The sequence below is a fragment of the Bombus vancouverensis genome, chromosome 16 (assembly GCF_051014615.1).
Source record: "Bombus vancouverensis nearcticus chromosome 16, iyBomVanc1_principal, whole genome shotgun sequence".
NCBI classification, from domain to species: domain Eukaryota; kingdom Metazoa; phylum Arthropoda; class Insecta; order Hymenoptera; family Apidae; genus Bombus; species Bombus vancouverensis.
Window position 1 is genome coordinate 7,123,277 of NC_134926.1, and position 25,753 is coordinate 7,149,029.

At 33.0% G+C, this 25,753-nt stretch overlaps 2 protein-coding genes across 5 annotated transcripts in view; both read left to right on the forward strand.

The window, feature by feature from the left end:
• Positions 1-475: 475 nt before the first annotated feature.
• On the forward strand, positions 476-6,053 carry LOC117154482 (uncharacterized). 2 transcript variants are annotated; one of them, XM_033329518.2, is made up of 6 exons: positions 476-750; positions 2,231-2,296; positions 3,060-3,125; positions 3,560-3,722; positions 4,366-4,717; positions 5,279-6,053. In XM_033329518.2, the coding sequence occupies exons 1-6, from the start codon at positions 627-629 to the stop codon at positions 5,456-5,458; spliced, it is 951 nt and encodes a 316-aa protein (XP_033185409.2). In that variant the 5' UTR covers positions 476-626; the 3' UTR covers positions 5,459-6,053. The 2 variants fall into 2 exon arrangements, with proteins under 2 accessions (XP_033185409.2, XP_033185410.2); XM_033329519.2 differs by lacking the exon at positions 2,231-2,296 and having other exon boundaries at positions 477-750.
• Positions 6,054-6,871: 818 nt separating this feature from the next.
• Positions 6,872-25,753, forward strand: part of LOC117154456 (vasoactive intestinal polypeptide receptor 2) — a 31,739-nt gene continuing 12,857 nt past the window's right edge. Inside the window, exons 1-3 of one of the 3 annotated variants that reach the window (XM_033329462.2) lie at positions 6,872-7,159; positions 9,077-9,775; positions 22,241-22,323. In XM_033329462.2, coding sequence (XP_033185353.1) covers positions 22,312-22,323 — 12 coding nt within the window. In that variant the 5' untranslated portion in view covers positions 6,872-7,159; positions 9,077-9,775; positions 22,241-22,311. Of the gene's footprint in view, positions 7,160-9,076; positions 9,776-10,407; positions 10,594-22,240; positions 22,324-25,753 lie in introns of those variants that run through there. The other 2 variants (XM_033329464.2, XM_076625357.1) reach the window with 2 other exon arrangements.

Below are 25,753 nucleotides of genomic sequence, written 5' to 3' on the forward strand. Positions count from 1 at the left end.
TTCAGATTTTTGTTTCAAAATTCATCGTTTTAATTGATTAAATGACAATGTTCTTGTTTGCTTTTTAAATTAATTTTAGTTTCTTGAGTAATATTTAGACTTTTGTTTCACTTGTTTTGTTTTAACTGAAGATATCATGAAGGTAACGTGTCTGTTCAATGTTTCAATATTGTCCAACTCAATTGTGAATTAATTTTTAAACGTCGGCTTTTCTGTTTGATATAATTATTATGCATTGTGCACAATAATGCACAATAATTTAATTTATGACATATAAATTTTCACTGATAATATTAATTCAATTATGCAAGCGAAATGTAGTTTGCAGTATGTTTTACATTGATTGGATCACCATTCGTGGATCATGGAGTAGCGTTCGCTTTCGCTACACGTTCCTGCTCGTGCATTACTCACACATTTCAAATATTGCGCTCACAATTATACCAGCTGACTTACTTACGTATTGCCACTCTTTCATATTGTCAGTCGGCCTTCCTGCTTCTTCGCGAGCGGTTTGAATGGCAGGTCTTACGTGTGTTGCGTGATCGGTCTTTTAAACATTCAGTTTATGAAAATTCAATTTTCAGTGTTGTTCCTTCCATTAGTAAAGAAAGGTGATTAAGAAGATGCACGTGCCTAAGGAAATTATTATCGTGGTGCTGGCCATTCAAGTGGTTTCCTCTGAGTCAGAAGGTCTTCCAGGAATTTTAGGAGGAATTGAAAATGTCGCCAACAGTGCTACTAGTTTTCGTAAGTAATTTTAAAAATAATTCTAGTTTTATTTCTTCTTTAAACAATTTTCTTTTACACTGATACTGGGTTTCTTTTTTAGTTTGAGCCTTGATCTTCGTTGCTTCTTCAAATCTTGAATAATTCAATGGAATTTGGAGAATGATGGGAGATGATAGAATGTTTCTTATTTTACTAAACTTGATTCTCAATTTGTAAATCTATTGTTTTTTTATCTCTCTTTATTTAAGTAGTTTCATGTGAAATTGATTCTTAGTTCGATTTTTTAATTTCAAGAGTAGAGTACTTTTTGTTTTACTACATTTGATTTTCAATTTGTAGATCAAGTGATTTCTAACTATGGAAATGGAATAAAGTGTAACAAGATATAAAGCCAATTATGGAAGTTAGCCTCGTCCAATTATTTTTAACTCGTTCATAGAAGAAAATACTTTCACTTAGATATTATACTGTGATCTGACTTAAAAAGTCATCTCCAGTTTTATTAGATTTGAAAGTTTTCTCTTACACATAAAAATCTGTATCTTAATTTACACTGTACCTTAAATTATAATGAATATTATCTTTTTTGTTTCATGTTCGTCATTTGTACGATATATACAAGCATTACTTATTTTGCAAGTAAAATAAGCATCGTTTTTGCTGTGTTATTGATCTTTGAAGAAATATGTTAATCTGAGGAGAAATCAAGGTTTTGTCATACAGACATTTTAGAAACAAAAAATTAATATTTCGCAGATAAGATCAGTGAGATAATAAGATGATTCAGAAACAAGTAGTAGTCATACGTTTTTTTGTAGTTTGAGCGTCATTTTATAATCATTATCAACTAGACCTGTATATCCTTTTTATTGTATAACTACAGCAATTGTCTCATTATGCCCGTGATTGTACGCTGTACAAACTCAATTACTGCGAATCTGAAAAATCACACGTACATTCCAATGTTCGTGACTGTATCGCGTTCAAGCAATCGTTTCCTCATTTTTTCCGCTCCTTCGCATCATTTTACTGCATCATTTTACTGCATCATTCGTCATGTTTACATTGTCAATACGTTTTCATTTAATATCTGCAAGTTTTCTTTAAGAAAGTTATTCGTATTAATTTCATTATTTTGAATGATTACTTTGTTTCGAGAAATGTATTATTTCTAGAAATTTTTTAGATTTTTTAAAATTAAATTTATCAGTTGCTGTTATATATAAATACTTCAACTTACTGTATTATTACTGTATTTTAATTTTCCGAGTTCAGTTACTCAATCTTCATCATTCGCTACTGCATACATTAGTTTTCATTTGGAAGCCATTATCGTGGTTAATAACTCGGTTTGACCCTTGTTCAAATGTCACAAGTACACTCGTGAAAATGAGAAGCACCTACTCTGAATTTACGACCAATCGACCGTTTGTTGATCGTTCGTCAGGGAAAGGAGTTTTGTTTCACTGGAAACTTTGCGTTTACTCGTTTGTTGCAGTGTCAGGACTTTTGCAACGACAGAAAGAATTGATACACCGCGTTACGGACACGGCCTCTAATTACAGTATGTGACACTTTCATCCAAACAGTTCTCTCAGTCATAGTTTCCAAATTATTCCATCAGCTATATTTCCATTTCATTATTAATATTTATTTCGGAACAATTCAATATTAATATTTTCACCACAAAATTTGTATTCACGTTAAATTAACGTTTACTCGAGATTCAGTTAAAGTTGAGTTCAATGTTAATTGGATTTGTAATAGCCAACAATTAGTCCAAGGATATTATCATGAAAATGGAATGAAGCTTGGAAAGTTGCCTCTATAAGAAAGCTAGTATTGCACCATGACTGCAATAGCGTTTTTAATGGACAAGCCTAATGCGAGTCTCAGTTGCTAACAACATCGTTCAATTGCGATAACAACCGGTTGCGAAAATCTCAAGAGCTTCTTCTGAAATATATCCTTGCTTTGGCTAACATCAATTTTCTGATAATTTGGTAGTACCACTGCTTGGGCAATACCTCATAGAAAATACCACATCAGCCAGCAACCATAATTGCAATTCCAGAGCACGTTGATAACCCTCAGGCCTATTTTCCCTGTAAAGCCAATGAAATCAACTTTTTACCGTAGAATTTGACCTTCCTAATTCGATATGGGTATTCATTACCAGTTGCTATTTTTCACAAGAATACTTTCTGCATCACCATCAATCTCCATCCTCCGCTAAATCGCTTTATTATGACTATCAGTGCTCTTGTAAGTGTAATTATTAAAAAAAAAAAATAAAAAGTAAACTCTGGACCTTTTTATTGTTTTAGTTAACACCGCGGTGGAGACGCCGAGGAATCTTCTGATCAACGCGACTAAACTCACCACTGGTTACAGTAGGTACTCTAAACTATAAGCTCATGAGAGTATTGCACCACTTGTGGAAACTTTTCACGAATACATTACATCGAAGATCTGCTTCAAACTTGGTCAATGTAATTAATAGCTTGCGGATTTCTATGCATTTATGGGAAATTCGAAACTGTAAAATCGTACAGAAGGCACATAATATGGAAAAATACATAAAATTTTCAAAGTATAGTGCTTTCTATAAATAGGTAAGAGAATTTTCTATCTACATGTATGAAAATATGAATTTGCATGAAAAACCGCAGTCTAGTAATCATGATAATCAAATTTCATTTACAATGCTAATGAAATTTTCACATGGTTTTGTACAACACGCATAGTGTATTCACGAAAAGTTTGAATGCTTTCGTGAGCCAGTGTGTGTAATTACTGCAATCGACACTAATTGAGCAAAGGACAGTTGACAGCGCAGCCTCGAAGGGTCTGGAGTTGAAAATTCGAAGGTTCATAGACAAACTTCGTAGCAGAATGCCCTATGGGATACCAGAACTTGGAATCCCACCTTTGGAACCGTATCGTCTTGATGAATTGGACATACATGTAGACAATTCGGACATAGGGAAGTAAGTTAGAGGATTGATTAAGTCTTTGGTCACGTTGAAGGTCCTGAAGAATTCCTAAACCACCACCTCTGCTTTAACCCGATGTACTTTGAATATCAAATGATTTTCTGTCACATTTCCGGTATTGGAAGAAGTCGACGAACTTCCCGGAAGTTGTTGGTATGTTCGCTAATGAACGACTTCATGGTTCTGTCAGAATTCTGAAGTTTGTGAGAACCTGAGATTATATGGCAGATAAGTTTAGGAATTCTCCATATAGAGAAAGTTGAGACTAGGAAGTCACGTTTGCTGGAGAGTTTTATGCAAATGTGTGAAAAATCAGCCGAACTTGACTTACGCGAGTCTTACGTACTCAAATACCGCGTATTCAAACTATTTCAAGCTTCTAAGTGCTCAAAAAATGTAATTTTTATGTTGAACCCGTTTTGGAATACCAAGTCCAATTTCTCGGCCATCAGACTGCAATAAATAAATACATACATAGATATTGAACATTTTTTTTACGTCTGCTTATTGTTAGGAATATTTCCAAAGCAAGATAAAAAGGAACATCCTGTATGAGAGGAAGAATAACTTTTTATATAATACCTATTCTCACGCTATCTGTTCAAATTAGTGGCTAACATTGTGTTGAATTTTTCAGCATATCCATCGTTTTGGAGGATATCGTGCTATACAATTTGTCGACCTTCGTGATCAACAAGGCGAAACTATCCTTGATCGGACCAACGTTTGCGGCGAATATTTCTATTCCGGAAATATACGCGGAAGGCCTTTACAATATATCCGGAGTCCTGGGGAACACAGTCGATTTGAAAGGTGCTGGGTCTTTCAAAGCGAATATATATGATTTCCAACTGTATGTGAACAGTTTATTGGGATTTCACAAAGGAGTGTACTTGAAGACCTTTGACATGGACTTTTCATTGAGATCCATCGATATCAATTTGGGAAATTTCATGGATGATGATGAATTGTCCGACGTCATGAACAAGGTGGGATCACTTTATCAAATTACCAATAGTTAGTGGTTGGCTTGTAACTTAGGAGCTTTAGCGGATTGAATTAGAAATAAACTCGAATTTGAGTATATAGCTTATGCAACATCTACTGAAGAAAAAAGAGAAAAAGACTAAGATATAAATAATTTGTAACCAACTTTGCTAATTTTATATTTCAATAATTCACAATAATTTTTATTATTATTATATTCACTGTGTGAAGAAGATGATCAAGCAGAAAAGTAATTTTAGATCTCTGATAGATTGAATTAATTAGAAAACAGTACATTTTAGTACTTATCTTCTGTACCATGGTTTGAAGAAAAGAACAAAAAGATCAGGATACAAATAATTTGTAGTAAAAATCTTATCAATTTTTATTTACTTCGATGTTTCTTACGAATTTTTATTGTTGTAATATTTGTTTTGTTGAAAAAGTTGTTGAAGCAGAAGATTCAAGATGATATAGTTATTTATTTAACTTCAATGTTCGAATGTAACAAATTGGTAGGGCAGAAGGGCCGTGGAATTGAATTTGCATGCATTTATCCGTAGGTCTTTAAGGAGTTAACACCAAAGGTCATAGAAGTTATCAAGCCGGACATACTTCCAGGTATCCAGAGTTATGTAGGTAGCAAAATTAACGAGACCGTCCATCAAATCACCCTGAAGGACATAATTAGTGTGTTGGGCAATAACGAAATCCGAGAATTTACGCATATTATTGCGGTCTAAATATACTTCTAATGAATTCTATCATTTGTAAAAAGTTTAAAAAATAATATCAACGATATTTAACTATATATATAATTATATATTTAACTATTTATAGAATTCAATTTAGTATGTTTTTAATTTGAAGTCAAAGATAGTCATTTGTTGTATTCTTTTTAAAAGATCTTTTCCTCCTTTGAAAGATCTTACAAAATTTGTCAATAATTACATTTTGAGAAATTACACTTCAATAAAATAGTCGTTGGGAGTATTTGTTTAATAAATTGTTTATAAATTATGAGCATCATAAAGTAGGTTCTTTAAAAAATGATTTTAGATATGAAAATTTTGTTATATAAAAATAGAATTTCTTAAGGCAGTACAAACGTTGATGTTTCTTTGAGTATGCTTTTTTGAAGTAAATCTTGTCTGTATTTCTTACAATTTTGGAGATATTTAGCGGTAAGTAGAGCGTGGTTCTTTAATCTTGTAGTTTGTTGTAGAAACTTGTCTAAGTTTTTTAGTAGTGCTGTTATAACGTTGTTCTGAATGTTCCAACATGTTCTTAAAATTGTACTTCACTATATGGGAAATATACAAGTTCTTATTACATATATACAGAGTAGTATCTCTTTTCGCCTCTTTTCTTGTATTCTAGCCACTTTCACCAGTCCTTCAAATATTCCATACACTTTCTGAATAGTACACACCACATCTTATCGAACGTTTAATGTTTTTATCATTCACAAACTATAAAAGTAAAAAAGTAGAAAAGTATTTATAATGTCGTGTCGCGAAGGAAACATGAAGATAAACTGGGTATTAAAGAATATTTTAAAGAAATTCAGAGCCCTTTAAAGGATCAAAGGTTACCAACAACAATACAAATGTAAAACGAGACACTAGTTTTCCACTCAGATTCAATGAATTTGCGTCGAGGGACAAAATTGCTACACTTCATGCTTAATTCATTGATTCACGTGCCAGCCGAGAGTGGCATTCTTAATTTCTCGGCATAGAGTGTGAAAGTGACTGGTCCTTGAGTCAAATCTTGTTTAATTATCTGCTCGTATCATTTATTAACTATCTAAGTCATTAATTCTGTCATAACTAATTATTGCTATGATAATAATGTAATGTAGTAATTTGAACTCTTTTGATACTCCTAATGTAGTAGTGTATACGTATTACCTTCTAGTAGCTTAGAATACATTGCTCATATATATATATACATTGTATATAGTGTATACATATTATATGTATCGCAAATAATAAAAATTAACGTAATTTAAAATAATATAACTTTAGTTTATGTTGATAAAAGTAACTTGAGTTATTAAGAAAAATGTATTTTGAAGCGCGTCGATCGTCAAATATACTCAAGTTAACACAACTAATTGATTTTTCTAAATATTATTCATTAATTTTCCAAATACCATAACTAATTAGTCAATTTTTAACAGGGAGATCGTAAAACATCAACATCAAGAATCAAGATGGAAGATAGAAGAACTGCGCAGTTGCAAGTAATTCGATGATAATCAAGTAAATGGCTAGTCATTCATAATCGATGCTAATGATAACTAGCCGCGTTAAGATTAACGATAGGCCAATAACCAGATTTGCTTATCGGCTTATTAAAAAGTTATCGGCTCGTTGGTATAATTTTCCCGGATTAATTAACGTGTGATACCTTCTTGAAGAAAGGAAAACATTCTGAAGGTACTTCAAACTTTAAACGAAGAATTTTTTATTATGATTTTTCTTTCCTTTTTCCTATCTTCCCATTTATATCTCGTTGTATGATAAGAAAATTTTCACGATAATTGTTAATTGCTTCTTAATCCACACCGATAACAGTAGACGCTTCTACGCTTGATAATTTATGGATTATTATGAACGTTGATTGTACAGCGATTACTGGAATGTGATGGTTTAGAATATTGATAGTCATGCTGAAAGAGATCGATGATGAATTGCTTTTGTCAATTTGAGAGGCGTTTTTCTATGCCTCCTATGATAGGAACAAAAATCAAGCGACGCATATAGCATGCTATGTAGTCGAACACTATTTGATATTCCCTTTATCGTTTTGCTCTTAAACAAAGACAATTCTGTTTGTTTCTTAATTGAACAATGGGAATAAACATGTAGATATAGCGACTTGATTAAATAGTCCACTTTGTAACTTATTAGAGAAATAGCAGAATATTCTTCTCAGAAAATTGCAGAATTATGAACCGATGAAAATTCAATACTTATTACTTCAATAATTTTATAATTTATATAACAATTTTTCTGTTTCGTAATTACAATATTTAGTACTTTAATCACAGTCCTGGCAAATCTCATCACATTCCCTTTATTCGTTAGAACAATGTTTTCAATCAAATAAAAAAAGAAGATTGTTCCACATCTGTTACTTTAGATTTGACAAATTTATTAATTAGAATGTTTTCAGAGATTGAATTATTCGTGTTTCTAGAAACATTCCAATAAAGAGGAAAATTTCTATTGTCTTATCGCTCTTTATTTACATGAATTTCAGTAAGATCGAACGCGAAATAATTCCTGTCAATTTCACTTCTTCTCTTGTCTGATTTTACTGTAAATACAAAATATTGGATTAGTTCTTGAACATCCCCAACTATAAAAGCGGCCCAAGCTTTAGCTAACAATAGATTGCGATCGAGTCGCGGCGAGTCCATTATCATCGTTATCGACGCTATTTTACAATATCGTTATCGTCGATCACCAAATACTTGCACGTGCTCCATCTCTTTTATATTTTGAGTGACCCGTTTGGAAGATAATTCTTTTTGACCCCTTTTCACCCTTCTATCTCAATGATCAATATCGATTAACTCCAAAATTAGAATTCTTATTTGTACATCTGTTTCCTCCATTTTTATCAATTATATCATCTTCTAGTTAGAAATTGACGTTTTCAATTTGCAATTACAAGTAGAAATTCTCCCAAGGAAGCAAGGTATGAAATGTATATTGTAGACTATCTGATACATTGTATTTTTTGTTATGAATGGCTCTTGAAGAGTAATCTGTACTCCTACTGCAATTGCTTTGTTAGTTCTCTAACAGGGTGAAATATTTCATATGTGCCTTCAGATGAATAAGACTGCAGACATTCACTTGATTGCTATTGTTTCGGCTACATATATATCAATTATAGAAATTTATTTCACATAATTAGAATTGAATCGGTTAATTAGTTCATAGAGAAAACATGCAACGAATAATGTATTTAACAATTTAATAATTTAATAATTAATTTAGCAAATTCATGATTGACAGTTAAACAAAGTTTCACCGCCGTGAAGTTTGATGGACGTTTAGAATGGTTCTTCGATGAGTAATAGATGGTCTAAACTAGAATCGAAACTCCAAAATCCTCTTCCAAAACCGACCTGTGTTACTCTTTAATTTGTGGTAGCGATCTCGTTGCCAAAATTTGAAAACTAGTTTTTCCTTGTAGCTCGCTGTAACGTCCAGTGAAATATTAAATTTACTTGTTCATTTGGTTTTTGATTAACGATAATTCTTTTCTATTTTTCGTCCACTGTGAAATTATCGACTTTGTATTTCAACTTAAATTTCATTATATTTTAATTTCTTTTCCAGGCTTAAAAACCCCGCCCGAAGCATCCCTTCAGTTTCGCCATCAATTCAGTTTGCAGGAAATAGTATTTCTCTGTCAGGACAGCAGTGTGCTCTTCTATTTTTCACCTCGTGACCGGAGTCAACGAAAAGCAACAGTTGGCGGAGCTTCAGAGCGACGAGGAAATAACTATGCCCGAGTATTGTTGTGACAAGAACGTATAGCTCGCGTGGAAAGAGAGAGAGAGAGAAAGAGAGAGAGAGAGCAAATCGGAAATCGCACATGCGTAAGATTCGACGATATAGAGCACCAGAAGAAGACAGTCGCGCTTAAACGGCGCCCAGCGTCAGACGTGTTAGTGCGTCGTCAGAGACAGTCGATCATCCAATCTATCCAAGGAACAGTTACCTCTCCACCAAAAGAATCTTAAAAGGAAGATCCAGTTAGAGAGAAGAAGAGATTATTGTCATTTATGGGCGGATAAATCTTTGGTTGGGGTTACTAATGATGGGAATCAGGGATGGTGCTTTGAACTTTCTTCATGAAGATTTCCACCACTTTTGCATTTTGTGACATAGGAGAACGCTTTTGAGGATTATCGAAGTATCTCTTCAGAACTTCTATGTGGAATGAAACAACGATTCTGATCAATTTTGGATCCATCGAAGGAGTGTGTACACATCTTTTGCCAGCTTCTTTTGCATTTCACCGAGCAGCTTCCGGTGAGTGACAATATTTAAAATTTGTATAACGCCTTCTGTAGAATGAGTGCAATTTTTTAATATTGAATAGAAATACAGAGGTGTGCAAAATATTTTTATCAAATCATTATGTAATAGTAGTTATTGATTAAACACTTGCCAAAGTTTTAGAATAACGCGTGTAGAATATTTAATATTTTTGTAAAAAGGAGTCAGGGGCTGTGGCAGTTTTTCAGCACCGCCGCTGCAATATTTATTTGCATAAAGTTTCTCAGAAATAAAGTGCATCCCGAAAGAGTTCAGAGCAAGAAGAATATTAAAAAATTTCTGATAACTTTCTATTCGATACTCTCCAAATAGTGCTGCTACGGTTTTAAAACATTCAATAGAAAAATTATTTGTAGGTTTTTAATGCCTAAGGTATGAGAGCAGTTGATTATTAAACTTCAAAGTTCAAATAAATTTCTAAGGAGGCTGGTTAGATGAAAATATGTGCCAAAAAATATTCATGGCAATTATGTTTCCTTGAAGCTGACTTCCTTCGCATTTTATGTTCTTAAAAAAAAAAAGAAGAAAAAAAGAAAAAATGTGAAAGAGAAGAAACAGAAGAAAAAAGTACGGAATCTGGCGAGTGAACACATAAGCGGCATTTATTAAGGTCGTCGGTGGAAATTCGCGGAGCTCGAGACGAGTTTAATGTTCTCGAATCCATGCTGCTAGATAAATACTATCATAAACGACGGCTCTTTGGATCGCCTGTTGGGCAGTTGATGCTTTTATAAATAAACTCCAGAATCCGTTTCTGGTGTTTCTAATCGTCCCAGGAAAACATTAGTAAAGTGAGTTTTAATTAACTAGACGCCAGGTGTTAATACCATATTGCTCCACTTGGTCGTTCGATCCGATAGCAATCTGTGTACTTGAAACAGATTTTTGGCTCAAGGAAGAGCGTTGTTGATAAACGTATCTACCAGTTCTTATTGCTGTTATTTTTCTTGAAATTGGATGAAATATAAAGTCGAGGAAAAAGTAGGAAAATGTTTGATGCGCCTAGTTTCTTTAAATCAAATAAATTCCTGGCTAAGGCCATTAATTATTCTTTGATTTTAGAGAAGCAAGATTTTGTAGTAAACAAGAGTGCTGTTGATAAACGTTGCTCGGAATTTTTACTGTTTCCCTTGTAATCTGATAAGATAGAAGAACGAAGAAAAAATTAGAAAATATTTTCTAGTTACGTTCGGTAAAATTAAGCGGTTTCTGTTCATCGATGTGTAGATTTACTGATAAAGAACTAATGAGAAAAGGAGAAGAGAAGAGAGAGAGAGAGAGGAAGAGGAATTATCGTTTACATTATCAGTTCCCTACACATAATAGTATTGAAGGAAGGAAGATATTTTGATAATATTTTTCATTCATATTCGTTTTCTATCTCCAATTGTTCTATCTTCTATCAAGTGAAAATTAGCTCTGACTCAAATTGTTTTCCACGTCACGTTCGAAAATTTGATTTTGTGATAGAATATTCCTAGATGTTCTATGAAGTTTAATAAAGCAAATTTAATTTAATTAACAGAAGATAATACTTCTAGCGAGACACTGAAACAAGCGTCTAATAGTTTCATACTGTTATAAGTTAAGTAATTAATTAGTCAGGGTGTTTGGTCTAATCCTCCAGGCGTAAATATTCCAACTATTTTATGTATTTTCATAATAAATCCAACATTTACGTATTAAAAATGTGTCACATAGGGAATTTAATTAAAGTTACCCTTGAGAGAAAGAGTAGCGAGCTGTGCGATGTCTGTAATGCAGCACATCGGCTTTATAAATGAGCTTTCTTGAAGATTATTACAGAGGAAAGAATAAGGAGTAACGAACACTTTTAAGATACAGCTCTCTCTCATTTTGTTTTCTCACTCATGTACATTAAGATCTTAGGACTTTTTGTAATACCTACAGCATTGTGTCAGTAATTTGCAGAATCCTTCGATATTGTCTTGAAAGGTTTACCTCTTACTTGAAAGTTTGTAATATTTTTCATTTGTATTTTTTATGGAGATTTCACAATTTTTCTCGCAATAGAGATTAACAATTTTTTAATTGTATTTTCTGAACACAAATCATAGAATTTGTAAAATTTTCCATTTGTATTCTCTATAAAATGAAGATATATAAAATATATAATGTGGAAATTTTGAAATTTCTCCCTTATATTTCTTAAACACTCATTATGGAATTTGTAAAAAGTTTGTTAATTAGTATCCTTTAAATATCCATCATCGGAAATTTTAATATCTTTATCTGCAATTTCTGCATACATCCATAAAAAGTATCCTGAATACATCCGTAGAAATTGTAAATTTTGATTATTTTAAAAAAGATTATACAGTTTTCCGGTTATGGTTATTTAAAAAATACTACTTAACAAATTTTGTATATGTTTGGAAATAAGTGCCTGAAAGTACAAAGGAGAAGTTTTAGAATTTCCACGCTGCATAGTCGTTGCACTCGGAAAGTTCTCTACCTTGAGACCTTTTAAATGATATTTTTATACATTCATTTTTCTTTAATTGTGGACATTCACGTGTGGATTACTACGTTATACATATAAATCTTGGCTTATGTCAGAAGAAAAATATTTTTTTACAATTCTGTTACGTTCTTTTGGTGCCGTGTCTGCATATGGAGCAGAAACGTTTATCATGGTTTTCGTTGGCTGTTGCAGTATATGACTGGAAGCAGATAATTTGGTATATGGAAGTTTATTAGCTTTGATGGTTGATTAGGAGGCATATGCGTTGAATTTCTAGCTTATTCTCAAGCCTGGTAGTAGAACGACCTAATGTATAGTCAGACACATTATCATGATTAAAGGTAGTTTGAATAGCGTGGCCATGCTACATTGTTTCTGCATATACTTGATTCGTCGAATCGGGAGATCCATTGAAAAATTTAATTATTTAATTTTTCTAATTCGATTGCCTTAACTTAAAATTACTGTAACCATTCAGGTTTGCTATTTAACATTTTAACTTCAAGACTTTGGAACTGAAAATTCAGTGACTGGCGTGGTTTGGCTTTAGATGTAATTTTTTTAACATGGATATAATTTTATTTTATGGATAATTATAGTTGCATTATATGAGATATCGAAATACTTTAATTTCAAGTGTATTTCCCACATTTTTAAAAGCTCCTTTGATCTTTCAACATTGTTAAATTTTTGTATAGGGAAAACTTGCAAATTCGTTGTTTTTGTACTCTCGTTATTAAGAACACTATACCATCACGGATGAAATGTTAATGACTTTTGTTATTACAACTCTCGGGCATATTACACCTATGTTATGCAAGGATAATGTTTCAGGATATTTTTGTGGAAATTTGGAATAACAGAGACAGCGTGAGGAACTCTGACCATTCTCGGCATTTTCTTGGATAAACATTATCATCCCGTGCGGCAGCAGAAGCGACGCGTTGCTGAAAAGAAATAATTATCAAAGATGTGAAATTAATTGTAAACGTCATATACCTGTGTTAATTGAATATTGCTGTTCATCATCGATTTTGAAATATGCGTCCCTGCGTTTTAACACGACAATGTCCTCAATTGACGACATGTTTCTCAATTCTTCCTTTTGAGATTGAATTTTGTCTCTTTCATCTCTCCCTTTTAGTTTTGAAACTTTAGTTCATGAATTACATTATTATCGATATTATTGAGATTGTTTCAACTTTCCTCGATGCTCAGTTCAGTGTAAAGTTATCTCATTCAGAATTTGTATCTCTTTTTTGCCAAAACTATTTGATTTGTTTAATCAATCTTTGCAATAGACTGTTTACCGTTTATATATATTTCTTCTTTTTTTTTATGTTCACAGTTTTTAATTAAAGTCTTATCTCAATTTTCGCAAAGTTCAGTGTGTTACTTAATTACCGGGTCCAGTGGCTCAGAAGAGCCGGAGTGCCAGCGTATTCTTCCCCCTTGTTGCAGTAGTATAGTAGTAATACTATAGGAATTTTGGTAGAAATAGTCAGGCCATTGTGAAAGATCAAAGCGTGTTTGAAGTTTCAAAAAACTCAGGTTAAAAGCGTTTTTAAATGAAATTGGGATTTTGAATGAATTGACAAAAAGAAATGTGAATTAATTGACCAACGAAATTGTGAATTAGTTGTTTATACCGTTGCTAGTTACTTAATATTGTTTACTTGAAACTTTCTTTACATCGCTACTAAGTTTCACAGATTTAACATCTTCAATTCGATAATCGTTGCTTTCCATAATCTGCAAATTTAGAAAATTGTAAAATTAAATACTTCTAAACGAGTTCCTCGAAAAAGCTGATTAAATTCTTGTCACAGAGTTACTGTAAAAGTTTCAAAAAGTTATTTAACAGCTTGTCAATTTCTCCGTCAGAACGAACTTCTTGTCATGACCTTTCGAAGAAATTGAAGCCTAGCTTTTTGGAATTTGCGAAGTTCGTAGTATCACGAAGCTCGTAGCGTCACGAAGCTTCCACGTAGCGTCACACAATGTGTTCGGCATTCGGCACGTGACTCATCGTATTAAGACAGAAACGCGCCTTTGTTGGCCCTTCGGGGCATTAATTACAGAGATGACACATTGCGGAGTAAACCAATTAATAGCGTGACATCGGCCCCACTTTACTTTCAACCTATTGCCTTCTGCGTATGTACGATCTTCTATATATATGTATGTATGGTTTCCATGAGACGATCCTCTATCGATCTCTTGAAATGGTCTTTGGTGTCATCAGGCCGTTTAAAGATATTCCTTAGGTCTGTGAAGTTGATATTCCCAAGCGCAGATTTTTTTTTGTAACAATCAAACAGTATTCGTTTGTCCACGATTTGGCCACATTTCACATTTGCCTAATCAAAATGTTTATTTGTCCACACTTCAATTAAAGGTTACCACCTAATTAAGGAATTTGTTAGCAGTACCACCATGAAGATGTTTCATTGATTTGTAAATGGGATATAATTCATAGGGGTGCTGATAACAAATTTTTTTAATTTCTTGATAATCTTTTTCTGAAGGGGTGGGCAAATGAAAATTGTGATTGGACAAATGCAAACAAATACTGTTTACTTTTTATAAAAATTCTCACTGAAGATTTGCTCAACTTCACAGACCCATCGCCCTTTGTAGTTTACTTGCCAGTTTCTAACTTCCTTCTTATGCCTTCTAGCGTGGATCATATTGTGCAGTGTCTGTGTTGGACAAAATTGTAATTTAAGTTATGGGCCATTCGAATGAGAGTTGAGTTTGATTGAGATTTCGGATTACTTGGTTTATCGACTGCATCTTTTTTCATTAAGAGATTTTCCTAATTTTATTTCATCAATTTTATTCTTATTCTGATTTTGAAATTGCAATGTAGCTCTACAATATAATTTTTTTAATTTTATATTAGTACAAGTCACGTCTGTACTTACTGAAAATTAGCGCAATGCTTGCTGATCAGCAAAGTATGATAGTTCCTTATAAATTAGGTAAATACCTGCGAAATTTTTGTTATTGGTTGACAATTGTTGATTTGTCTGAGAACATTATTGCAACATGATACACAGTGTTCACTTCAAAGTGTTACTAAAATTGCAATTATCTGTAAATCATCTTCAATATTTTTCGTGCTCCATTGGCTGACAGATGTTGATTTCTCCTTGAATATTATTAAAACGTGGCACAATGCCCATCCATGATCAAACAAGATCTTCTTTATGATATTAGGAACTATTTCCAGATCTTTATTATTCCATACCCCACTTGCTCCATATAGAATTTCTTGAAAAAATGTCTTTCTTCCAATTAATAATTTAACAAAGATACAATAAAATTGTAGAAAATTAAGTGAACTAATTAAGAAAAATGTATTATATATGTAAAAATTAACATGTCTACGTTATTGAATGTAGAAAAACTTAATTTTTACAATTTTCTAATGCGATATACCATACATACCTCTTCAATAAACGTCGATATTTCTAGAATAATAATTATGAAAATTTTGTTATGCCGCCAGTGTCAAGGATAGGTTTCTGCAATTATTATTGTACTTCGTTGTATAGTCGTTCAGAGAGTTACAGCTACGACCGTACGTGATTCTGTATCCTCCTAATTACTGTTATTTACGATCACTATTACAGTAATCACGTTATCTGATCGTTTGTTTCTACAACGTTCCTCTGTGTATCGAGAATTAATCTCTCAAAGAGATTAATGTTGCAGACAAGGTGGTTCGTTATCCGTGGCTAATAATCTGCTTGTCAATTCAGAGGAATCGGTAGTTTAACCTCGATGCACCCTTATACCTCTAACTAATTTGCACATTTTGTTAAAGTTCCATTAGAGCATTATACAACCTGCACAGATATCATTTTCCTCTCCCTTTTTATCGTGTGAGTCCAATGTTTATTACTTCTCGCATAATATTAATACAATCTTATTGATATTATAGATATTATATACCATATAATAACAACGCATTTACATATTTCTTCCTGGAATATCCTTTTAGTCAAATGTTCCCCTAACTATGACTTGTGTTCATAACGAGCCTCGAATAAAATTTTGAACAATTAGTTGTTTCTGTTGTCAGAGTAGAATGAGAAATGGGTATGTGTAAGATACTGAAGAAATTGAAGACCTAGTTTCCCTTGAGAAACGACAGTTATAATAGCAGATAACTTGGAAAGTATTCTCTGCTATGTTGAATATTATTGAATTAAAAGATTGTGTCAGTTTTAATTGCCATAATTTTAATAGATTCCAGAGATACGAAAATAGGAGGAAGTATAAGCTGAAAGCTATCCTAAGGCGGAAGGCAAAGATTATGAGTAATACTAATAATAATAGTAACTATAATTCTATTATTATAATTGAAAATTGACTACTGGAATTGTAACTTCATTAGTAGAATTCTATTGTCTTTTAATTACCACAATACTATTGTCTCATCGTCATTCAAAGGCGGCAGGTATTTTTGCACCATAGCGTCTCGCTGTTTTACAATATAAAACGAGAGATGATAGTTGCTAGAGTCCAAGGAACTATGTGGACCATTTTCAGTCCGGCGAAAATTACTGATATTTACGTAGCTCTGTTCCCAGCTTCTCCGCTCGATAGTACGTTTAATTGCAGCTAGATTAAAGTTCGGTGACCCTGCTGAGTCTGGAAATAAACGTGGGCTAGCAAAGTAACATGCGAAAAGCGGGGTTGTTTTGAACAAGTGCTCCGTAACAAGCTTCAGCTATGAGTGATGAGTTCTACCACTAACGAGCCAGGAAGCCGCTCCTATATACTTCCATTTTTCGTTTATTATCTAGTTTTCTTCTCTTTTTTTATAAAAGAAATAGGAATACTTTGTATATAAAACCACATTTCATTTTTCTCGCTTGAGACGTTATTCTGTTGGGAGGTCTGCCAAAGTATTATTCAGAAATTGAATTATTGAACAGATCGTAAAACGAAGCCACAATTCTTTAAGATATTTGTGTCGTAGATTTTCTGACAGTTGTTTTAAAATGTTTATGACACGTTATTTAATGTATTATCATATGATTCAATTATTTAGTCATTATACATAATTTAATTTTTAGAGATGGAAATACTCATTAATATCTTTTTCTTAGAGAAAAGATGCGGCTAATCTAACGCAGTGCATGTTTACAACATAATCATCCGGCTCAATTCATTATAACTGAAATAGAAATGCAGAAGCAGGCGTTAAAACCGAGAAACTCAAAGAAGAGAAGAACATTCCACCATACCAAAGGAATTGGAAAGCTACTCGCAGCTGAAGATTATAACACTTATCAAAGATGCACTTGAAGTCTTTGATCACATGGTTGCATGCTGTTCAACCGAAAAGGAAAATGAAGAGATGGTCAATTGGCTGATAGTATATATATATATATATATCTAGAAAAAGTGCAAACATATGATGTAATTGCAAAAAATGTAACAAGCTACAATTGACAAGAGGAAAAATATTGCAATCAATTTGCGGAGATAAAAACAGAGAAATAGTGTAGGGTGGTAGGTGGTAGCAACTATCGAAATGATCTGAAACGAACAGACCGTAGAAGCCATATAAAAAGGGATGCTCTTTTCTATGTTTGTGAAACTCAAGTACGGAACTTTCTTTTCCCTCATTTCTCTTTTTCTTCAGTTTTTGCGCAGAGAATCTTTCTTCCCCTGCTTGTTTCATTAGTAAACTACAAGGATGAAAATGTATAACTTCCTTGAATTATTACTTCTTTATAAATCTTCCAACTTTTGTACAAGTTTAATGCACGTCTGGCTTGCAGAATAGCAATCTTCATTTGGAAAAGTGACTTTAGTAATTGATATTGTCTAATTTATTAGATGCGAGAATTTATAATTTAAATGAAATACTATGTATCTACGAGATCTAGTCTTGAATGTTATGAAAAAATTAATATTGATACTGACTTACTTCCAAATTTTGGAGCATTATTACGAAATTGGTTCAGACTGTTACTACTTTGAAATTATCAAGGATTGAAATAACAAGAAATAATAATGTTTAAAGAATACGATGTTCAACATTGTGTAACTAAATAAATGGAACCTGTTTCATCGACGAATTTTCAATGTTTCTCCTTAGTGCTTTTGATTTTCCAAATAAGAGTAACATTTGTTCAAATGTTTTATTATTTCATAAAAATTCCTTATAGAATTGCTATAAAATGTAGTTATAATTTAAAATGCACTACAAAGAGTCAAACAAACGTAAAAAAGAAAATATAAAGGAGCTGAAAGAACAGCTTAATTTTCTGCATGACGGACCAAAAATAATTCCTTTGGTGACATACCATAAACAGACTGCCTTATTATGGATATCAGTGCAAATTCATATTTTTACGAACACTAGTATGTGTTGTATGACATAAATACTGTGAGCTGGAAGTTATCTTAAACCAGGAAGCAAACGTCATTGCAAATAAAATAATAAATAGAATAGTAATATTTGTTACATCATATGTACATTGCAATGTTTTCGGATATGATACATAGTATTATAATAGAGGTCTAATAATAGAGAAAAGTAGCCAAATACGTCGTTCGTATAAAATCAATCACGACAAAAAGCATTTATTCTACTCGTTTTTCTGTGGTTGCTGCGAACGTTTAAAAGTTCCTTTCTCCATTGTATTGATTTAATCCGAATCTTAATTCGATACGCGAATATACCAATTCTTAAAAATTAATTCCCTGGATTTCTTGTTAAGAGCATTTTCCCTTTTTCCAGGTGACCGTTTTAATAAAAAAAAATTCAAATTAAAACACTGGAGACTCCTGATTTGACTATCGTTCGGATAACCAAGGAGAGAAAAGCAACTCCATATACAACAGCAGAGTTACCGACGTGTTCACAGCTAAAAGAAATCGTCCAGCCAATTTAATAATTTGAGACTGTTCATTTATGATTACACGTGCATGTGGCATACGCCAAGCTAAGTGTAAAATCCACCAGCCACTGATTATCAATATTATGATAAGCACCTTACTTTGGACATATTGTATATTTGTGCATTGCGTACATCTATGTATGTTCAACATCTCCACAGATGAATAAAAATCCTCAGTCGTAGGAATCGAGGATGGATTTTAGCATAGAGTATCATCAATTATGTCGTTAAGGATGAAAGGCTTGGCTGGTGAGATGGCATTCGCGTGCGTGACCCCATTTCTGGTTGTGTCGCGTAACCGGGAAGCCTTCAAGTGTGTCGTCCGCGGCTTCGCGAATCCGCTGCTTGCAAATCCCTAGGATAAGGCCAGATTTATTCATGATTCATCGCCGTTTACCCGTATTTTATTATCGCCCGTGGCTTTTACGAGTCTGTCTTTTACGAGACCATCGTCACTGCAAAGAAGACTCCTCATTGTTCTCGTGTTCATGACAATCTGTTGGCCTCTCTGAATACCTCGTCAAACTCTAAGATAGAACCTGGCGGTGATAGCCTACAATATATACTGGATTACGTTTATCTTCTCTCGTTTCTTCTCAGAGACTTAAGAGCTGTTCTAACGCAAATATAATTTCGGTTTTATTTTCAATGGATGTTTAATTGATTGTTCTTTGATTTAAATATCTCTTTAAGAGCGTACAATACGTGAATTAAGGGTAGAAATATTTCAATCGAGAGATCATTGTCATATGTTATTTGTTGTTTATCGTAGCACCCCTTAGTGAGATGTGCAATTTGAAATTTTTATTCTACTTGGCAAGAGTTGTAATCTTTTATATGGATCTGAGTATTCTTTAATCAGAATCTTTTTACTTGTGTATGTTTGCTGGATAAAAGATTTTTATTTTGGAGTTTCAATGTCGTTCCAGTTAGAATGATTGTAATTACTTCATTTGGGTAGCTTTTGATGCTTTCATAAAGTGATATCTCCAAGGGATTAATTGCAGGAAATCGTACAATTTTGCTGAGTTATTATTTATTATAATGATTTCTTTAAATATTACGGCGTTATTAGTACACTTTTTTTTAGCCTGTTACCATCGCTCCTTTTATTTTGGACATTTTCTTTAATCAAAACTCTATCGTCCGCACCGCAAATGGGACAATTCTCTCAGGAAATACTAAAAGTAACATTTTTCCCAGAAACCTGCCAGTATATTCTTTCTCACGTATCTATCTCCACAACTAATTAAACTCTCCATTTCCCATTCTTTTCTACACTCTGCTTAATTCGTAGACAGAAATCTATAGAAATGTCAGAATCGTTAAGAAAAAAAAACAATTCGATGCGAGGATTTTGTTTTATAATTTCGTTGCCTAACACAGCAATAATATTAATAGAATAAATAATAATATTTATTATTGTATTTATCGAGAAAAGGGCAGCGATTCTGCTTCTGATCTAATATTAGCCAAATAATTGAATCGCAGCTACTCTTTTCCCTAATTTTCCTCGGGATCGCTGGTCTCCTTTCATCGTAAAGGAAGCGAGGGTTGTAAGGTAACTTCAATTTCGGAGTTCTCAGGACATCGAGCCCTCGCCATTGCCATTGGCATTTCCATTTTCTTTGTGGAAGCCTGGCATTCTTGCCAATAACGAAACGAATCTCGTCGAAGCTTGGAAAGCAAAAAAATTCGTCAAAAGAACGTGGTGCAAAGGCAACCATAAATGGGTAGCTTATTCATGCCAATGAAAACAGATGTCAGTAATACGTGGAGGATCAAGACCCAGAAGTCGATGACACACGAGGATCGTTACTTCAATCGTGTAATTTACTCTGTTTCTCACGATTTACTACTGTACATTCTTGCAATCTTTAGGTATCTTTAGGCTTGCGATCTTTCGTAGTCATATTATAATTTAGAATAGTCATAATAATAGATAATAATAATGGACTTTCTCGAATACCACGTATACACAATTGAAGTGATTCAAAATGTTTCAGATCACATTACCAAGTTCTCACTTTGTATTATGACTAATTAATAAACATTTATCAGAGCAGAAGGAAAGAACGAGTAGATGGACAAATTGAGTTTAGGAAAATTGACCTGATATTAGATGAGAAATCGATTGGAAGAAGAGCTGGATAATTATTCGTAGAAGGTGACTGATGGTTTAAACCCTCATAAAGGGTTGGGCCTCTCACTCTTGGAACACTAATAGAGAGTTAATAAAATGACAAACAAGGACGTAGCCTTTTGGGTTTGCCTACGAGTCCATTTCAGCCTTGGTTTGCGAAATCGTGATTATCTTGTTGATTTGATTGACCATGTTAGGGCCAATTCAATTACCAGTATTGAACAAACCCTATCAGGGGGATTCTGTAGGTCGGAATTGTGAGGGCTTCTAATTTTACCGTACGATAGCAAGTGAAATTATTGTTATTGAATCTACGAGTTTCTACTTAGATTTATAAATCTTTTTAGGCGGAAACAGGTTGTTTGATAACGTTCCTCACATTTGTATCTTTTTAGCTATCTTTCTCCTTTGGATATTTTGTTCGTAAAAAGCGTGGGATGTATAAAAAGTAGTAATACTATATTGTATACTATAACCAAATATTTAAAAGCTATGTAATTTTTAAAACATTTACGGAAATGTAACATGTAACATTGTGAGTCACATAAAGTGAAGGAGGACAGTGTGTTGTAAATGTAAAGATGTTAAAGATATATATAGTGTAAACAATACTTACAAAAAGAATCTAAAAGATTGATGAAGGACTAAAGAGAATCAGAAAAGTTCTTTCTCAAAATACTTGTTGACATTGCATTAAGTTACATACTTAGACCTTGTTCTATTATTGTTATGAGGAAAATCGATTCACTTTTTATTATCTGTAGATTAGGGAAAGTATGATTGTATGTTTGTATGCGATTTATGTGTCGTGAAAGATAATTTGTTAGATGTGGTATTTCCACGTAGCCTATAGTATCTAATTGACAAAATATAATCCGTTTCAGGGTACGGGAAATAGACCACGAGTACGGTGTGCTGATTCAAAGGGCAAACGGAATAAGACGCAGCTGGAAATATGAATGGCTACGTAAGTTCCATAGGCAAATTACTATCGTACTAACAGTACAATAAGTTCATTAGTATTATTGTTATTATTATCATTATTATTGTATTGTGTTATTTGATATATTGTATTATATTACATTATGTTAATTCATAGTATGTTATTTATCACGTTATATTTTGCTATGTTTTATTATAACTACATCAAACGTGCGAGTTTGTTACAGTAGTTGTACTTGGCTTTGATAATAACAATTCAGTAAAATAGAAAGAAATAGAATTTTACTTTGATTATTTAACTTGTATAGAATGAAATGTGAAACTGAGAATCGTTAAGATATTCAAAGTAAAATGTTTTGCATGTTTGAACCAATATTTGGTACATTATGCTTGAGAGTAATGACCGTGGTGGAGAATTCCTCACCGAAAGAAAAGCCAGAAATAGAAGGAACAGTGTGGAATCGAAGCTTCCTAGATAGTCACGAATCCCTTCTTGTTTCGATATAAATCCTCTGTAAATATCGATAATCCCTTTGTCACAGAGTTGTTACTCATTCATCTTTTGTTTTCTCTCTATACTTGGGAATAAAACAATCACGGTGCTTGAATTTTCTCCTGAAAATCAAGCCCCTTTATACCACCTCTCTATTCAAATATAGCTTCGTCAATATATTGTTTGGAACTGCCATATTAAATTTACCTTATGTATGTCATATAGAATTTGTACTCTTTAAAAATTATCGATAGACCGTATAAATGGATTTTTATGCAAATTTATATCATTGTAAATGCGGTTTAAACAGAAATTGGACAGGGTGTGTATTAAACTTCTCAATATCGTTAGCATTAAATTTTGCAGTTCCCTTTCTTCAAACAGAACAATGTAGGGATCTTCGGTATTTTTCTGGTCTCTGCTGTTAAATTTATTTCTTTCTTATTCCATAGTGTTATTATCTGTCAAGTTTGAAACACACACGTCTTCGTTCTATAAACATTCTCTTATCCGAAGTAAAAATTGTGCTCTGGTATTATATCAAAATTGTGAACTCCGATATTAAAGTTATTTATTTTCATCCTGCGTGGTTGTTATTTTTGGACTTATTATCTGAAGTATAAGAACATTCTTCTACGATGTGAAGGAAGATCGTTATAGCTTTAATATAAATATTTTAGTACGGCACACTGAAAACAGAAGCCAACGACTAATCCCTTGCAAATCCTTATTTTTCTTCTTTTGAGAAAACTATTTGTCACCGAGATATTGCACACCGTAATTACAATTACTCAGGAAAACGGAAACTGCTATTTGGGACTTGGTTCATCTCCATCGATTGAAAAATACACATGTTATCCAGAACTCGTTTGTCCAGGGGCAAATTGCGTTATATTTTTTTAATTAATGAAATAAGCTTTCATCGTGCGGGAAAAATAGGATATTTCATAAAAATTCCACGTTGCTCGTATCACTGTTGTTTTTCATGCAGCCAATCCTATATTTACTTTAATTTATGTACACTCCATCTCATATAGAATTTTGTACATAGTTGCACACATTGTGTTTACAATTTTTTCCAATCAAATTATCTTATCGAATGCTATTTTTAAGTTCTGATTATCGCATTCGCTGCTATGAACAAGAAGCGTCATTCAATTATTTTTATTTAATTGCAAACAATGCTGACGAGACGACGTATCCACGTCTCGGTATTTGACGTTGAGAAGATGAAAAAGAAGTAATGAAATAACGTGTTGATAGGAAGAAATCTTTTTCTTCTTCCAACTGAATCCTATAAATTCGATGAATTTCAATGGACAATTACGAATTGTCTTGTTTTGAAATTCATATCATATCATAGACGTTTCCCTTGCTTCACAAAACAATATGCGTATAAGTTGTCATTCAACAATGTTATATATATATATATGTTTTTATACAACCTTTTACAAATCGTATTTCTGTATTTTTTATACTTTGATAAAACGTTTTACGAGTAAGTAACTATAATTTTATTTCGGAGAAAGGGTGTGGAAAATAGCAGCGATTGAATGTGAGTAATGGAAAAAATTGTGAAGTCAGCTCCCCCCGGCACTTCACAGTCGAGCAACATACGAGCTACTGGCATCCACTGAATTTCCAGGATTTTCCAATTGCAACTGGAAGAATTGCACGCTGCAGGCGATTTTCTTACGAGATGTTGAAATATATGTACATATGTTACCCTTCGCATTTGCATGGGAAATATCGTCGACACCCGTCGTTTGCTCACCAAATATTTCTACAAACTTGGAAAACTCGTTTCTGTTGTTTCATCCGTGAGATAAGCTTCCCTTTCGAACACGTGAACCTTGTTAGATAAGCTTCCGCTGGATTTCTGAATCCTAGTATAGCATTCTGTGGTTCGATGATCCAGCTGATGTATATTTTAAGATTAACTGGCATGTTGTAGAACAAAAATAATCTGATGTACAAGTCTTCTTTTCTCTATGTATGTATGTATGTATGTATGTATGTTGATATATAAGGTGACCGATTTTAACCTATACTTGTGAATTATTGTTAAACTAGTTGCTGTATGGAAAACATATTCGGATAAGAATTTAATGATTTCGAGTGGGATATAATCTGATGCGATTATTTGCTCTGTAAATAAATGCACGTAGGTCGTATGAAGATGATATACATTTTTATACTTTACTTTATACTTTGAATATTTTATATATTTCTTTTATACATCAGATGCATTCCTGTACTTTCAGATTTCCCATAAATGCATAAAAATCCGCAGTCTAGTTATCACTGTGTGAGCAGAATGATAATTAAATTGAGAAATGTATGATACTATAAATATAAATTTCATATGTATGAAATACACAAATACTCTTGTAATACATAGGATAACATTCACATTTTATACAGTTTTACTGATATTTCATTTAATTTCATTTTATAAAGTATATTAAATTTGTTGTTAAATGTTGTCACAGATTTTATCGAGCACAATACAAAAAATGAATTTTGCATGTAAAGATAATACAAAGTCAGCTTAACGAATTGTTAAGAACGCTCTCAAATGAAGGTATTAAAGTTATTGGAGAAGTTCGTTGATCATTGAACAATGGTCGGTGGTCCATTGTGACCAAGCACACAGTGTATTAACAAAAAATATCAGGTTCTCTTCTCAATAGGAGCCGTAAAAGATGAAAGAACCTGGTCTTTGAATTTATTTGGGTCTCTCGTTGTCTTGATTACCGGTGCACTTGTCAGTGTACTCTCTGGAACTATTACAAGCCAGGTTTGATGTTTGGTAATAATTGGATGAGAGAATAGGGCTGGTTTGTTGCAGTGGAAACGGTTAGTGGGCGGAGATCTGTTGGTTTATTTTCGAAGATTAATACACAGATCATAGTGCAAGCAAACGTAAGGGATTTCCTAGTCCAGAAATAATTCCAAATTC